The sequence below is a fragment of the Phragmites australis genome, chromosome 23, assembly GCF_958298935.1.
Source record: "Phragmites australis chromosome 23, lpPhrAust1.1, whole genome shotgun sequence".
Classification (NCBI taxonomy): domain Eukaryota; kingdom Viridiplantae; phylum Streptophyta; class Magnoliopsida; order Poales; family Poaceae; genus Phragmites; species Phragmites australis.
In genome coordinates this window covers 6,816,365-6,832,209 of record NC_084943.1, presented here as the reverse complement: position 1 = coordinate 6,832,209, position 15,845 = coordinate 6,816,365, and the positions used below count along the sequence as shown (strand labels likewise).

Genomic DNA, 15,845 nt, shown 5'->3' with positions numbered 1-15,845 from the left:
GGCCCCGTGGTCAAAACACTCCTAGCTCCGTCTGGTGCTCGGCGGATAAGAAGCTGTGATGCTTCTTGTCCACGGCAGGGTCTAGAAGCTCGGGGGTCATAGGGTCAGCCATATCTGCATTTGAAAGACATGTACATTAATGCATTGTTAGATAAAGACAGTAACAATACACTTTGAATGCAAATTAACTATATCACTATATGCAACATTAACGAAGATTAAAATGGTACAAAACGAGCACAACGTACCATTAAACTCACCTAGACAAAAAATTACAAAGCCCTTCCTTTTTATTTCTTGAATTACACAAAAAAATACATTTTTAAGGGGAAAAAAGGCCCTAACCGCCCCCTCAGAGGGCGGCAAGGGGTCCTAGGCGGTTAGGCCCAAAGAGGGTGGTTAGCCCCCTTGCCGCCCTCTGAGGGGGCGGTTAGGCCTGCCGCCCTATACCTAACCGCTCTCTCAGAGGGGTGTAGCCCCTGAGAGGGTTGCAGGCGCCTAGTTTTGCAATTTCTCCTACGGGGAATCTATTTATTTAAATTTTTAATCAAAAAAATATAAAAATAAAAAAACTCGGTGCCTCCTTCCAATCGATTTATCAAGCCCAGTAGCCCACGAGTAGGACCTGCAATCTGGCCTACGAGCAGCATCAGTCGACAGAGTTTTTTTTACTTTTATATTTTTTCGATTAAAATTTTAAATAAATAGATTCCTCGTGAAAAAAATTATAAAACTAGGCGCTACAGCCCCCTGAGAGGACGGTTAGGGCTGCTAACCGCCCCCTGGGAGGGCGGGTGGCCTAACCGCCCGCTGAGAGGGCGGGTACGGCTCCTTGCCGCCCTCTCAGGGGGCGGTAAGTGGGCTGCCCGCCCGCACCCGCCGGCCTCCACCCTTGCTCCCTCCTCTATAAAAGGGCCTAAAAATAGGTAAAATTGTAGAAGGCATTTTGCATGGGACTTGTAAGTATTTTATTGATCGGTACGCAACTGCTAAAAATATAATGGATGACAATAGTATGCTGTATGGACGGATGCTATGTGAGTATATGGAGAAGGCCACAGAGAAAACCCACATGCATCGCGCAAATCAAGAGAGGACTGTGGAGCACAGGTTCGGTGTCCTGTGCCGGGATAAGGGTCGGAGGGGTAGAAGACGTGAGCGGCATGTTCAAGTGTTTGTGCTAAGGAGTGGGACATGCATTTGTAGTTGCCAGAAGCCACAATTACTCCACAAATCTTGTACACACGTTATAGCTATGTGTGTGGAGCACAATATGCTTTCCAGGCAATATGTTTCAAAGTACTTCATGAAGAATCAAATACTAAACACCTGGAATCATGAGCTGTATGGTTACGACATTGTTGACACTTTTACAAGTAATCGAGGGCCTTCACGAATCTATATGCCTGATTTGGAAAAGATGAAGAATGCACCTAGCCGCCGACAAACTCGCCGGATTCGCAATGATATGGATGAATCCTAGGCGGGTCCTAGGGTCAAGCGATGCAGTCAGTGCAATGAAACAGGTCACACGTACAAGTATTGTCCTAAAAATGCACCTGTTGTCTAGGTGAGTATTATGACGCGTTGTAGTGTGATTGTATTTAGCGTAGCTTGCTGTCTTAATTGTACCTCAATTTCTAGCATTTGAACATTCATTTGTAAGTACATGTCGCAATATGTTCATGTTGCATATAGTTGTATAGTGAATTTGCATTCAATGTATATTGTTCCTATCTACATCTAGCAATGCATTAATGTACATGTCTTTCAAATGCAGATATGGCGGACCTTGCAACCCCCGAGCTTCTGGACCCTGCAGTGGACAAGAGGCACCACAGCTTCTTGTCCGCCGAGCACCATACGGAGTTAGGAGTGTTCCGACCACGTGGCCCTGGAGAGCTGCTTACGATCGACGATCGGTGGAAGCACAGGTACTTTGATACTTTCATACGAAATTTCCATATCATTGATGTACTTCGATACTTTCAGGTTGGCAGTGGCGGGACTCCTACCGCTTTGCCATTTGGTTGAGGTTCGATCGATGGAGAAACCCGAGGCAGCAACGCGTCATTTCTATTTTGACCGGTCACTGATAGTAGCACTGGTTGACCGATGGAGGCCAGAGACACACCTCCCGTGCGGCGAGATGACCCCGACCTTGCAGGACGTAGCCTACCTCTTAGGCCTACCTTGTGCGGGAGCTGCAGTTGGGGTCATCGATATGGATGTTGACTAGATCAACGTCATGCATCAGCGCTTTGGCCCAGTTGAGCGGAAGGTCGACGTAGCCCCCTATGTGCCGGAGTTCTTGTCCGATGCACGAGGGCCAACGAAGAAGTGGATCCTACAGTTTCAGGTTCGGTACAATACAACCTCTCATTTACTATTCGAATATCTAGTTATGATCATTATTGACACCTGTCATATTTGTAGCCGGCGTACATGCACCCCCAGGACAACACAAACTCGGTCTCCAGGCATTTGGAGGCCTATCTGCTTTGGCTGTTTGGGTGGGTTATGTTCACCAGCGGCCAAGGCCACCTGGTTGCGAGGACGCTTGTGTCGTACGCTAGGTTGATAGCGGATGCTGATGGTGAGAAGGTACCATAGTTCAGTTGGGCATCTGCTGTCCTTGCTGTGATGTATCGGGCGCTCTGCGACGCGTGCACAAAGAAGGAGCCACTAGTCACTTTTGCCGGGTGCCCACTTCTTCTGCAGCTGTGGTCCATACTTGAGGAATAAAAACTGTACATTTAAATTATTTTTTTCTTGTTCGTATCCATATGCCGATATTATTTATGATGTCCATAGGGATGCAGCTGATACCATGGACCGCCTCAGGCAAGGAGTGCACCTCAGTGCGTCGTATGTCGCGGGCTTCGTCAAGCGGGTTTTCGACAAGACTGCACGCGCCTTGAAGCTTACCTCATGCCGGTCCACCACAGATGTAGCTGGAGCGCCTCCCAGGTCTAGTGTGGTCCATGCCGAGTTGTCTCGAAGGTCAGAAGTGCATCACCGTTCATCGGTGTTAGCACCCACACGACCCCTTTTACCACATCCTGCAAGCTTAGAGCAAATAGGTACGGATTTTTAATTCGCACAGCGTTGAAATATATTCGTATCTTACTGGGGCAATGATTATTAAACAAATATTAGGTGCACCTATACAAGTCTCGACGCAACCTTGTAGACCGAGCCCTGTGCGTCCACCCTCAGGTACTGGGCACCCCTTCATCCCCGTATTCAATATATTCAGCAATTCAGCTAATATTGTGCACAAGTTATTTCGGTGATGAGACCGGCCCATCTTCAGCTGCCCCACGCCCTATCCCACTAGCACCATTCGAGCCATACTATGCCACGCCCGCCTGGCCATCTACTACTGCACTGACATACCACGCAGGTACAGTTGTGCATTTTTTACTACTACTTTCATTTCCACCCAACCCCCTCACCTACTCCAGGGGTCACGTGAGGGTCAACCAGTGGCATTGAGACCACGATTGGGGGCACAGCTGACGGCAGCGGGGGAGACAACAGTAGGATTTTACATTTGTTTTTGTAACTTATATATGCATATTCGATTCGCGATGTACTCTTACATATTCTGACGCGTGTAATCTTTATGGTCCACTTAGCATGTCGTAACTGCATTTTTTATTCCAATGTGACGGCATGCTAGTTGCATTTCTTAGCCCGACATGTATGAACCATTCATGATAGACCTAGAAAAGTATATCTTACAAAGCTACTTATACACGAAGTGACTGCCCGCTTACTCTGTCGGGAGTGTAACTTTAATCATGAAGTGACCACACTACTGAACTTTAACCATGACATGACAACACATGTCTCCTTGCGCAGGCTTTAGACAAGAAGTGACAACACCGAACAGCTTTTTACCACACAATAAATGACAACACAGGTACCAATAAATATGGAATCTCTGTCCATCATCAATGACACAACTTTCCCATTCTTGAAGATGGAATCCAATGCTCTTGCCACCCTCTGAGCTCTTCCACTCACTCCTTTCTTCAAGAGCGAATCCAATGCACCTGCCTTCCCCCACCATAAATAGCCAAACCTCCAGACGTTGATGCACCACTCATTTCTCAGATCTCTCAAGTGCAATATTTTCCTCAGCTCCACCGAGCCCACCAAAGAAACATTGGGGGATTTTCATCCCTCAAGGTATTGAATCACATATGTGCTTCTGTGGTGACCGTTGCATGCTCCGTGAGTCGCAGGACATCTCATACACCTATGGGCTGCGCTTCTTCATGTGTGCCAACTATGAATATGACAAGCCTAAACATGGAACATATGAGTATCCACCGGTATAGCAATAAATATCAGCTACATCTTTGCCGATTTTGCACCCTGTTTTACTAACCGCTCATCTTCTTCTATTTCTTCAGTCCCCTCCACCGCTCTGTGATTTTATTCAATGGCTCGACAATGAGCAAAATGAGGAACAGAAGCAGTGGGTCGACATAAACATGAGGTGGAGAAGGGAAGCTTACGCACGTCGGGAATACGAGCAACAACAAGAGGAACTTCGCCTAAAGCGGGAGGAAGAAGAGCGCATGAGGAAGGAGGCGCACGACCATAACGTGGCTCAGGCTCGAGAGGCTGAGAGGGCAAGGAAGCGGGAGAGAGCCCGTCGTGTTAAGGCGGCAGGTCCCGATGCCCTCCGAAAGGGAAAATATTCTAGATGCACTCGGTAGAGAGTATCTAATGTAACCCGACATACTTTCACTCCCTAAGACATGTTATAATTAGGAGTGGCGCACTAATAAGTAGGTCTTAGTGCGAACCGTACATGCCACCTTCTTTTCCTCGTCGTGTCGTCGTGGTTACAGTCTCATGTAATCTTTTCCACCGTATGTTTAATATTATGTTTGTCGTTGTTCACAACCTCATATCCGCGTAGTATGCTGCGAGTGCTTCACATATACAATTTGTTCACAAATACTGATTTTTTATTCTCTGACAATTACGTAACCTACTCCAAATTCTCGCTTCCTCAGTATACCATTTTTACTCCTCTTCAATCTTGTTAATTCCAAATTTTGTAAATTTCCTATTTTAAATTTTGTTGAAAAACACAAAATTTTGCAATTTTTGGAAAAAACAAAATGCCATTACCGCCCCCTCAGAGGGTGGCTAGGCTGCTAACTGCCCTCCCAGGCCCTACCCACCCCTTGAGAGGGTGGTTAGCACCCTTGTCGCCCTCTAAGGGGGCGGTTAGGCCACCCGCCCACCTAGGGGGCGGTTAGCAGGCCTAACCGCCCTCTTAGAGGGCTGCAAGCGCCTAGTTTTGTAACTTTTTTCACGAGAAATCTATTTATTTAAATTTTTAATCAAAAAAAAAATATAAAAAATCAGTACATGACCTGACACCCACGAGTAGCCCACGAACACCTGCAGGATGTCAGGCGCCTCCTTCCAATCGACACTGTAGCACATGAGCTGATGAGCACCTGTGCTGAAGGACGCCAGACGATGCCTCTTTCCAATCGATCCCCATTCCCCAGTTGGCAATCCCTAACCAAATCGATCCCCATTCACCGCTCACCGCTCCGCCACTGCATCACCGCTTGATTGAACAAAGGCTTAATTAGCTAAAGGATCAATTACTAAACTACCCTTCTTTACAACAAATGATGTTCCTAAAGTGCCCTGATATAGATTAACCGTGAAATTATTTTGGAGGGGAAGGAACCTGAGGTTCCCCCAGCACCGTAATATATATATATATACTGTGTTGCTATTTTGTGTCTATGCGCAGCGTATGTGCAGCATGCATACAAGCACAGAGTAATAACTCACGAGTTGCAACTCATTGTATACTGTATTGTAACTTCCCACTGACCCAGCGCGCTCCCCTGCACCTACCCCACGGGCCCACTAGATGACCTAGCACGTTCCCACCTCGTGATCAGCGATTTGCAGCCAGTTACAACTAGGTGTATAAATGAGTTACAACATGTAGTATAGAGTGATTGCAACTACAGATAGAGCGGTTACAACTATTAGTTGCAACCACAGACAGAGCGGTTACAACTATATGCATGTTGTAACTAGATTGTATACCATGTTATAAATGTAGTGTTCACCATATTGTAAGTATTTTTAGTTGCATGATGCAATTAATTTGATTTTATTTTTTCATATTGCAGCTGTACTGCTTGACCATGTTGCAGCTGTAGTGTTCAGAATATTGTAGTTAAAGAGTTCACCATGTTGTAACTAAAGTGCCTACCACCACCAGAGAATACTGCTATTTACCATGTTATAACTGCAATGTTCACCATGTTGTAACTGCGATGTTCACCATGTTGTAACTATATGGACGTAACTCCTTTATAATTCTAAAACTTCATCAAAATATAGTTTTGATGGATCTTATTTTGTTACGCACATTTTTTTTCCAACAATATGCATCAAACGGATCGAGAATCAGATCTATGGTTCTAGAGATATTGCATTTTAACGATTCAAATCAACAAAAAATTCTCCGCATGCAACACTCTGGCGAGTGGATGATGGGTGACATGGTACAAACTAGTTGGCTGGCTCATGTTGTTTGGTGCATGTTGGAGGCCGAGTTGTAACTCAGATGTAACTAGTCTATGTAACAAGTTGTAACTCACAATTCTTTAGATTGTAACTGGCGGTTGCGGGATATGCGCAACGCGAATGGTAGCTACGTATATGCGCAGAATAGCCTCGTCGTATATATATATATATGTATATATATATATATGGACATGACTAATGCACGGCCGTGCATGCTATTAGCATCCTGTCCGCATGCCCAAAAAAGGAATCTTTCTTTTGCCGCGCGCGGACCACGCGTATGGCCCTAGGCCTTTATTCTCTCCGGCGCGGGAGCGCGTTTGCGCGTGAAGCGCGCCTGGCAACTGCTGGGCCCACCAAAAATTGATCGGAGGCGCCTGGAATAGGCTTGCCCAAACCACGCGCCGTCGCCAGCATGCAAAAAAAGCAATCGCGGAGGCAAAAGCTAGGGTTCCGGCGGAAAAAGCAAAAAAGTCTCCATTGGAGCAGCACAAAGCTAAGCAGATTTACCTAAAAAAAATCAGGTATGCTTTAGTAGCTTAACAGATTCTTTGATGGTTGATCAGCTTTACATCGTTTTTGTCTCAACCGACGGGGGATTCTCAGAGTGACACTAAAAAAGTTTGCATGGATTTCCTCTACCTAAAACCTACATGTTTGCTTCCTCGAAACAACATTTAGCCTGTATGACTGAAATTGTATCATAACTTGCCTGCACAAAAGGGAAAAAACAGCATGCAAACTTGCTTTTGTCATCCTGTTGGTACCCTTCTTATTGTACCTGATGCAACTGACTACACAGACCTGCAGAATTGGGGAAAAACTGCATATGAGAATGAGCTATCCCTGTTCCTATTTGATGTAAATTACAAAACAAATTAAACAGAAAAAGAGGAAGAAAGTTTATGCTCAATACAATCTGGCTTATTTTGCTTCTCTAAACTGGTTTAATGTTACTGAAGACATTAGATCTGCCTTTACAGGTCATCAAAATAGCTTGTATCTACTTAAAAAGCTTGTATTTATCTTAAAAAGTTACATCTTCTAAAATTTGTTCAACCCTGTCAGGTTTTTTCTGCATGTTTTGCTTCACTGAATGAACACAATATAGTTTGTGCATATTTGCTTCTCAGATGGTTAATGACCGTAGAAAAAAAAGAACATAAATTGTACTTCAAAAAAGGACATACCCTAGATTTGCTTCCTGATCTGGTTCCAGATGTATGTATATGAATTCTCCAATGATACAATTTATTTGTGCTGCGAAACACAAAACCTGATTAAGCATGCGTGATTGTACTACGTAAAAAAAAAGCAAAACCATGCATGATTTTCTTGCTTATGAAGATATGCACTACTGAAGAAACATTTATGTATTTATGTAGGTTTCAAAGAGATGGATCTAAACCAGCTGCCACCTGACTTTGACTATGATTTCATCTCAAGACATATTGAAGATGCAATTGAGAGCAGTCCAAAAAATTGCACTCAGCCTCCCCCTATCCAGCAAGACTCCCCAAGCATTTCTGATGTTAGACTCTCTTTGGAAGGAACACATTTACAAGATGTTCAGCAAGAAAATACCGATAACACACTGGTTGCTGTAGGGGATAATGTTGTTTAAGATATTACTGGACAAGTTTTGCATGAAGAGGGTGAGGTGTGGTCTACGCCGCAAATCCCCTATACTGGTATGACATTTGGCAGTGTAGTAGAAGCAAGGGGATACTACAATGCATATGCTAAGAGAATTGGTTTCTCAATAAGGACAAATACCTCGCGCAGATCAGGAATTACAAAAGTGCTGAAAAAAATCCAGTTTGTCTGCAACAAAGAAGGGAAAGGGAAGAAAAGCAAAACTGATGAAAATACTGAGGAGCCTACAGATGATTCAGATGAAGATGATTCTGAACAAGATGATGTTGATCTACCGCATGAGCGAGCCATTAAACGGGGTGGGGGGGGACATGGTGGCAAGAAAAGGAAAAGGGAGAAAATGAAGTATACGCAATGCAAAGCAAGGATGACTGTGAAGCTAATTGGTGCTAGGTGGCATGTAATTTATTTCATAGCTGAGCACAATCATCCACTCATTACGAAGCCCTCACTAACAAAATGGCTTAGATCACACAAAAGCATATCTAAGGAAGAAAAGGCTTTCATCACTATGTTGCATGGCTGTAACATGACCACAGGGCGCATTATGCAGCTAATGGCTGAGTTCTATGGCTCCATTGAACTAGTACCGTACGTAGGCAAAGATGTCAGTAACTTCCGGTCCACACTTCGTACCACTGAAAAGTACAAAGACATGCAAGAAACACTAGACTACTTTGAAGAGTTGAAAGTGCAAGATGACCCTGATTTCTTCTACAAGTTCAAGTTGGACAATGATTATAAGATTCAGAACCTATTCTGGGTGGATGGTTCAGCAAGGAAGGCATATGAGGCATATGGTGACTGTGTTTCATTCGGTATGACATACATGACTAATATGTATGACATGCCCTTTGCCCCCTTCATTGGAATAAATAGACATGCTCAATCGTTCCAGCTAGGATGCGCATTCCTAAGGAATGAGAAGACAGATAGCTTTGTTTGGCTTTTCAAAGCATTCCTTGAAGCGATGAAAGGCAAGGCTCCCCTTAATATAATAACAGATCAGGATGGGGCTATGAGGCGGGCAATTGAGCTTGTCTTCCCTAATACAAATCATCGAAACTGCCGGTGGCACATAATGGATAAAGCTTCTGGAACAATTGGTCCATACCTTTCATCTAATCAAGAATTGAAGGATGAGTTTACAGACTGTATTAACTACAGTGTAACACCTGAAGAATTTGAGGTGAAATGGGATGCTATGATTAATAAGCATGGCCTGGGGGACATACAGCATTTTCAGCATTTGTATAGCATCAGAAAGAGTTTTGTTCAAGCGTACTATATGCATTGTTTCTATCCTTTCCTCCAATCAACTCAGAGAAGTGAAGGGTTTAATGCAGTGCTGAAGAGATATGTGAATCCAAACTTATCAATACTGTTATTTGTGAAACAGTATGAGAAAATTCAGCAAAAGTGCCTTGTTGCTCAAGATGGTCAGGACTTTAGGACTGATGATAATGAACGACACACATGGTCAAAGTACCCTATTGAGAAATATGCATCAACTGTGTACACAAAAGGTATTTTCTATAAATTCTCAAAGGAATTTGAAAAGACTGCAGAATATGATGTGCAGGAGCATGAAATGCCCTACCAATACAAGCTAGTACCGAATGACAAATTTGTTGAAGACTATGGGACTAAAATATTGTGACAGCAATTGAAGAAGAAACAAGTTACTATTGTGAGTGCATCAAGTTTGATAGGGATGGGATAATTTGCTGCCACATCATGAAGATTTTGATCAGATTTGGTGTGAAGACCCTGCCTGAAAGATACATATTGAAAAGATGGACACAACAAGCAATTCCTGTTGACACAGATATGTCTACTGATGCAAACATTTCTGTTGATATTACGGCTAGTGGTATGTCTTTGCAGAACAAGAAAACACTGAGATTCAGCAACCTTGCTTCTGCACTTGCAAAATTTGCACGTGAAGGTTCAAACTCAGATGATGCTCATTCTATTGTTACTAAGCACATCGAAATGATGCAATCTGAACTTGCAGATCTAAAGAAGAGGAAGAGGAAGAGGAAGAAGACAACTGTTGTTCCTAGCAATGACTTTTCTGTTGCAAATGTATCTCAGTCTCTTTCTAATGCAGCTACGACAACTTCACCTCCTGGTCATGGCTCTACAGCTGCTATGTCTACTCCTAACCCAAATGTGCCTGCTCCTGCAGATTTTCAAGATGCTTCATATCCTGATAGTTCAAGATTAGTAAGGAATCCGCCAAGATCAGTAACTAAAGGGAGGAAGAAGTCAAAAAGGTTGTCTAACGGGAAGAATGTGCAACCAAAGAGAAAGAACAAATGCAGCATTTGTCACTTTGAGAATCACAATGCTGCAAAATGTCCTGGAAAAATAACTAAAAGAATCCCAAGCAAGGAGATGCAGCTATTCACATGACATTAGTATGCTTCGTTTTAGGTTTGTGGCAGGAGGAATGTATGCAGTGGAGTTTTCTTAAGAGTTTGTGTTAATCTGCTTAGAGTAGTAAACTGCTTTTTGCAGTCTGGTAAAGTGTTTTTTTTTGTTTAAAAGTGCTTTTTACAGACTATTAAAGTGCTTTTTGTTATAGGAATATATTACTTCTTTTTTATTGAACTGTTGTGTTAACACAACAATCCGGGACACTCAATCACTCACATCAATCCACCCCCCAAATGAGTACACGTAGCAAGCTCAATAGTCATCTAGTTCGCTGGATACATAGGTAAATAGCACATAGGTAAAATGTATTTTCAATTTTGCTTTCTTAACAAGTAATATATATTTTCAGAGTCAACTACATTTCAGCAGCGGGTCGGAAAAAAAGAAGATAGATGTTACCTAAATGATGTTGAGCTTTGTCTTCCAGCGCGTCATGTTTTCAGGGTGACTTAGCCATTTGTATGTCAGTAGTTTGCATATGTTTGGCATATCTTTTTCCTTGAATGTGGGTAGCTTACGACCGTCCCAGTGTTCACAATGCATAAGCATATGGAAACCGCAGTCATATCTGTGAAAGAAAAAAAAACTGTACACATTGCCAATGAAAACATCAAACAAAGTTGCAAAAAAGCATTATGATAACTTACATATTGCTCTGCAACGGAACCTCGATGTCTATTAGTCGATAGCTATCTATCTTCTTCTTCGATTGGTATGATATGTGATCCACAGATGCTTGATTGCAGATACCAAAGTACTGCAGCAACTTTTCAGCTTGTTATCATGTAGGGACCTTAAAAAACCTTGTATATATGTATGCACAAAAAAAAGTGAGCATAAAACCATTGTATGAAGAGTGAATGGATCAGGCTATAACTATGATGTGTTTTAGGCAATTTTGTGCACACTTTCCAAGCATTTCTATGCAGTTTAGTTTAGCACCTGGAATCGGAAACCCCACCCCTTACGTTAGACTAATTTGGGGAAAAATTTGCATTCAGAGAATCGAGTACGCACATTCAGAGGATGCGAGGTTATCAACGATTTGCACTAGATCAGACAGGTTCCCCCCAGCAAATGTGACAGAAGAGAAAATGTAGTATGAATTTTGGGGAGAACCTCACCTTGCTGTGCAATCCTCAACCCCCCCCCCCTTGCACAACTGATTTGCAATGGATCTATGCAAAAATCACGAATCAGGAAACCCTAGGTCCTAAGATTGGGGAGAGAAAAAAACACATGCGAGAGAAACAAATATGTGCACACTCAGAGGAATCCACGAGCGGGTACAAAACAATTTGCACTGGATCATACCGTATTCCCGAACAGTTAAAATATGTGTGAGAAGCGGAAAAAAACAACACATTCAGACGGATTTAGAGGAGGGGGGGCTCACCTTCTATGCAATCCTCCTCCCCGCCACGCTACTGATTTGCGCTAGATCAACAAAAAAACGCGAATCAGAAAACCCTAAAATCACGCGAGAGAAGAAAAAACACAGCACATTCAAACGGATTTTGGAGGAAACTCACCTCCTGTGCAACCCTCCTCTCCCGCCGCGCTACCGATTTGTACTGGAACAACAGGAACGCGTGAATCAGAAGACAAGAGCACGCAGCTTGATTTTTTGTGTTGCGAGAGCGACGAACCTGGAGAAGAAGACGAGCGAAACGAAATGAACTAGCGCGGTTCCCGATGTTTGAAAAAGGCTCGCCTCGACGGTTCCGCGGCTAAAAGCTTCGCTGATGCGTGGGTCGGTATACGGGCGCGGGCAGACGGACGTATCTCGGACGCGCGTATCTCAGTCGCCGTATGAGTCGCGCATGCACGGTCAGATGGAGAACGAATGGTGATCCGAGCGTGCATGCCAAGCGACGTGAGCATGCACGCTCGGAATTTAGTCATTGGGTATATATATATACACACACTACTTAAGAAAGACAAGGAACAAATGCTGCAAGAGAGGGAGATTGCATGCGACTGACCTTTGTGGTCTTTTGACCTCACGGCATCCGACGATCTCTCATTTTTTTTTCTTTGAAAAGTACCCAATTTTGATCTTAAACCTGGCAAAACCCTAACAATCGTTCGAACTCCCAAGTCTCTAGGACCAGGAAGAACAATCCTAACGGCTTCCAATGATCCAATGGGACGCTAACTGCGAAGTTCAGTCCAAATCCAAACGGTGGTATTACTAAGACGGAAATGCGCTTGTCCTCCCCAGAGGTCCTCTTCTTATCCAGGCCGTCACGTATTCATTAGGATTAGTACTAACACACGGCTCCTGTGTTTCGTGATAGGAACACGGGTTCTGTTGCTTCGCCGGCATTGAAGTGAGGGGCTTCGCCATTCCATCTTTGGAGCGACCCAGCCCATGTAGATAGGCTGTTGTTTCAACCCGAGGAACGAAAGGTCCACGATAGCTGATTTGGGTCGGCTATATATCCTGGGCTGGTCGAGGTACCTTGCAAGCCGTGTGTAGGCCTGTTCTCTGTTTATCCAGGCCATCACGTATTCATTGGGATTAGTACTAATAACACACCAAAGAAACACGATCAAATGAACCGAGTAAACCTCCATTTCAATCAGCGTTCGAACGAAGTTGATGGAAACATACAAATTGCTCTCGAACACAAATGTAAGCACGAGCATATTTTTGTCTAGGGGTCACACAGAGAAACACGAGAACTCCAATACGGATACTCTAGCTATCTGCACATCAGAGCTTGTGAGCTCCTAGACAGATCTCTGCTAATACTTTTTTATTTATTATATATAAATAGTTGAAGGGATTGCAGAGGCAAATAGACATTGTATCGCTGCTCAAGAAGCTTAAAAATCACAAGTGGCAGAACTTCCAGGTTGCTTCATGGCCAGTTAGACAGATATAATTCGAAAAGATAATGCAGACGGATGGGTACATCTAAAAAATTTTGTTTACCCAAATTTTCCTTCCACTGATTAAATGAATATGTGCATGACATTCTTTTTCGATACTGTAGTTGTTCATGCGGTCTGTCATGCTAAACTATATGGAATACTGGACAGGGGATGTGCTGTCCGACAATGTAACTTAGGTATATCATACAGGGTCATGATAGTTTGCTACATGTTTAATCATAAATTCTGAAAAATTAACGATATTACTATTGTGCAGGATGATATGATACAATTCAGGACAAAATTAGCTGCTATTTTGTTATCACTAGAACTAAACAAGAGGAAAGGACATCTATTAGTCGAAGAAAACGACGAAGAAAGTGGAAGTCCAGATGATATTGTGATGCTAGAAAGTCCTAATCTATGCAAAAGGTCACACCAATCCATTCAGTCTAAAGTCTTGAATGCAAATGAGTCCGCCGATGAAACTAGAGATCAATCTTCATTGTGTGACCTTTCTATGGTGGACATGTCGATGGGCAAAGAGGAATTGATAGACATTGTATGTGACTATATCATGTCAATTAATGATGCTGAGATATTAAAGTAAACTTCTTATGTTTCATTTATTAATAATATAATGTTCTTTATTTCCATGCTCATATACTTAGTCGCAATTGATCGTTTTACAGGACACAATGGGTGCGAAGTTTCAAGCCTTACCAGATTTTCTTAAGTGTTAAGCAACTCCAAGCATCATTAAAGATGGATCAACCCATGTCCAATGCTTGTTTCAACATGGGTGTTCGGATTCTCACATACACAGAACACAAGATGTTGAAAAGTGCCAAGAAAATGGTTTCAAAGCACTATATGGATCTGCAATTTTGTGTGAGTTTTTATATTCTCGTAAGCTCTCTTTGCTAATGTTTCCAAAAAATCTTTGTTTTCTCCCAGACTTTATCTGATTTTGGACGAGACCCAAAGTATAGAAAAAAGCTTGATGTTCGAGAGTTGACCAAATCGTTAGAAAGCTGGTCTTTTATGAACTACGATGTCTCATGTTGTAAATTTGTAAGGCTACATCCCTTTGTCCATTAGTGCTGTTGTTTTCGCTATCCTAATGCCTATCTTTTTGCAGATTCTTATGCCATTTGCACAAACTGGCATGTTCTTGCTTTTTGTGTTCGATTAGGAGAACAAAACTCTGACCGTACTTGACTCCAATCCTATTCCAGATTGGTGTTAATATATGCCATACAAGCAGTACGCATCTAAAATTATTCATATTGCCAAGTACTATATGCTTGCCATGAGAGTAGCACGCCCTAGGTGGAACGACGATATTTATAGATGGCAACATATACTCCCATCTGGTACTCCAACAGATATATACGGGTATTTATAGATGGTAACTTGCTTTGAACATAATAAGTATGTTTATCTAACACAGAGTTTACAATTGATTCTGCTGTAGGTATTTATTATCTGGTTTTTTCGTTTTGCGATTCATGTGCGTATGGAATGGTAAAAAGCTACACACGGCAATCTGCATGGTGAGCATATTACTTTGTCGCACCATCGTATGTACATTTCAAGTTACAATACTATATTTTACACGTGAGATATATTTACATTTACATATATATGATGCATGTGCAGGATGGCCAAGCACTGAGGAGGCACTTTTTGATCAGCCTATTGACGTACGACGAGAATTCATGTCGATATGTAATACCTGCAGGTTTACAAGAATATCTTAGCCACATTGTGGGCAAGACGATTTGAAAGAGATAGTTGTGAAAATAAATATATTTTTATGGACTTATTTATTTGTACTCAAAGTTGAGTCATATTTGCATTTAGAATTCAAGTTGCAAGCATTATCTAAACTGGTTTTGTTATTTATCATGTGGCAATCCGGTGTGCAATGAGATGAGAGCTAAAAGTTCTATCTTATATTTTGTGTGAATCTTAAATCTAACTTATTCTATGCTGGATTACTAAAACATATATCGTCTTTTGGTTATTTTATTTGTATTACCAAATGTTGCCGTAACGTTAGCACGATGCATTGTACTAGTGAGAGTAAAGGAGTTTAGAACAACTCCCGAACTTGTGTTAACCTTAAGAAGTCCATGCATGACAGGTTATACTCGTTCAGCCTGTGACTACATACTTTTCAAGGGTTGGAAAAATGAGCATATCTAGATGATCATCCTATGTTTATTACCCTATCACGAACATTATCTTTCGTGCAGTCTGCAAGCTAATGCTTG

At 42.5% G+C, this 15,845-nt stretch overlaps 1 protein-coding gene across 1 annotated transcript; it reads left to right on the top strand.

Annotated features, from left to right (window-relative positions):
• The first annotated feature begins 8,281 nt into the window (after positions 1–8,281).
• LOC133905956 (protein FAR1-RELATED SEQUENCE 5-like) lies at positions 8,282–9,904 on the top strand. Its single transcript, XM_062347777.1, has one exon. It carries the CDS (start codon positions 8,282–8,284, stop codon positions 9,902–9,904), a length of 1,623 nt encoding a protein of 540 aa, XP_062203761.1.
• The last annotated feature ends 5,941 nt before the right edge of the window (positions 9,905–15,845 follow it).

Excerpts from the sequence above, each read along its gene's own strand:
- LOC133905956 (XM_062347777.1), top strand. The coding sequence starts at position 8,282 with ATGACATTTGGCAGTGTAGTAGAAGCAAGGGGATACTACAATGCATAT.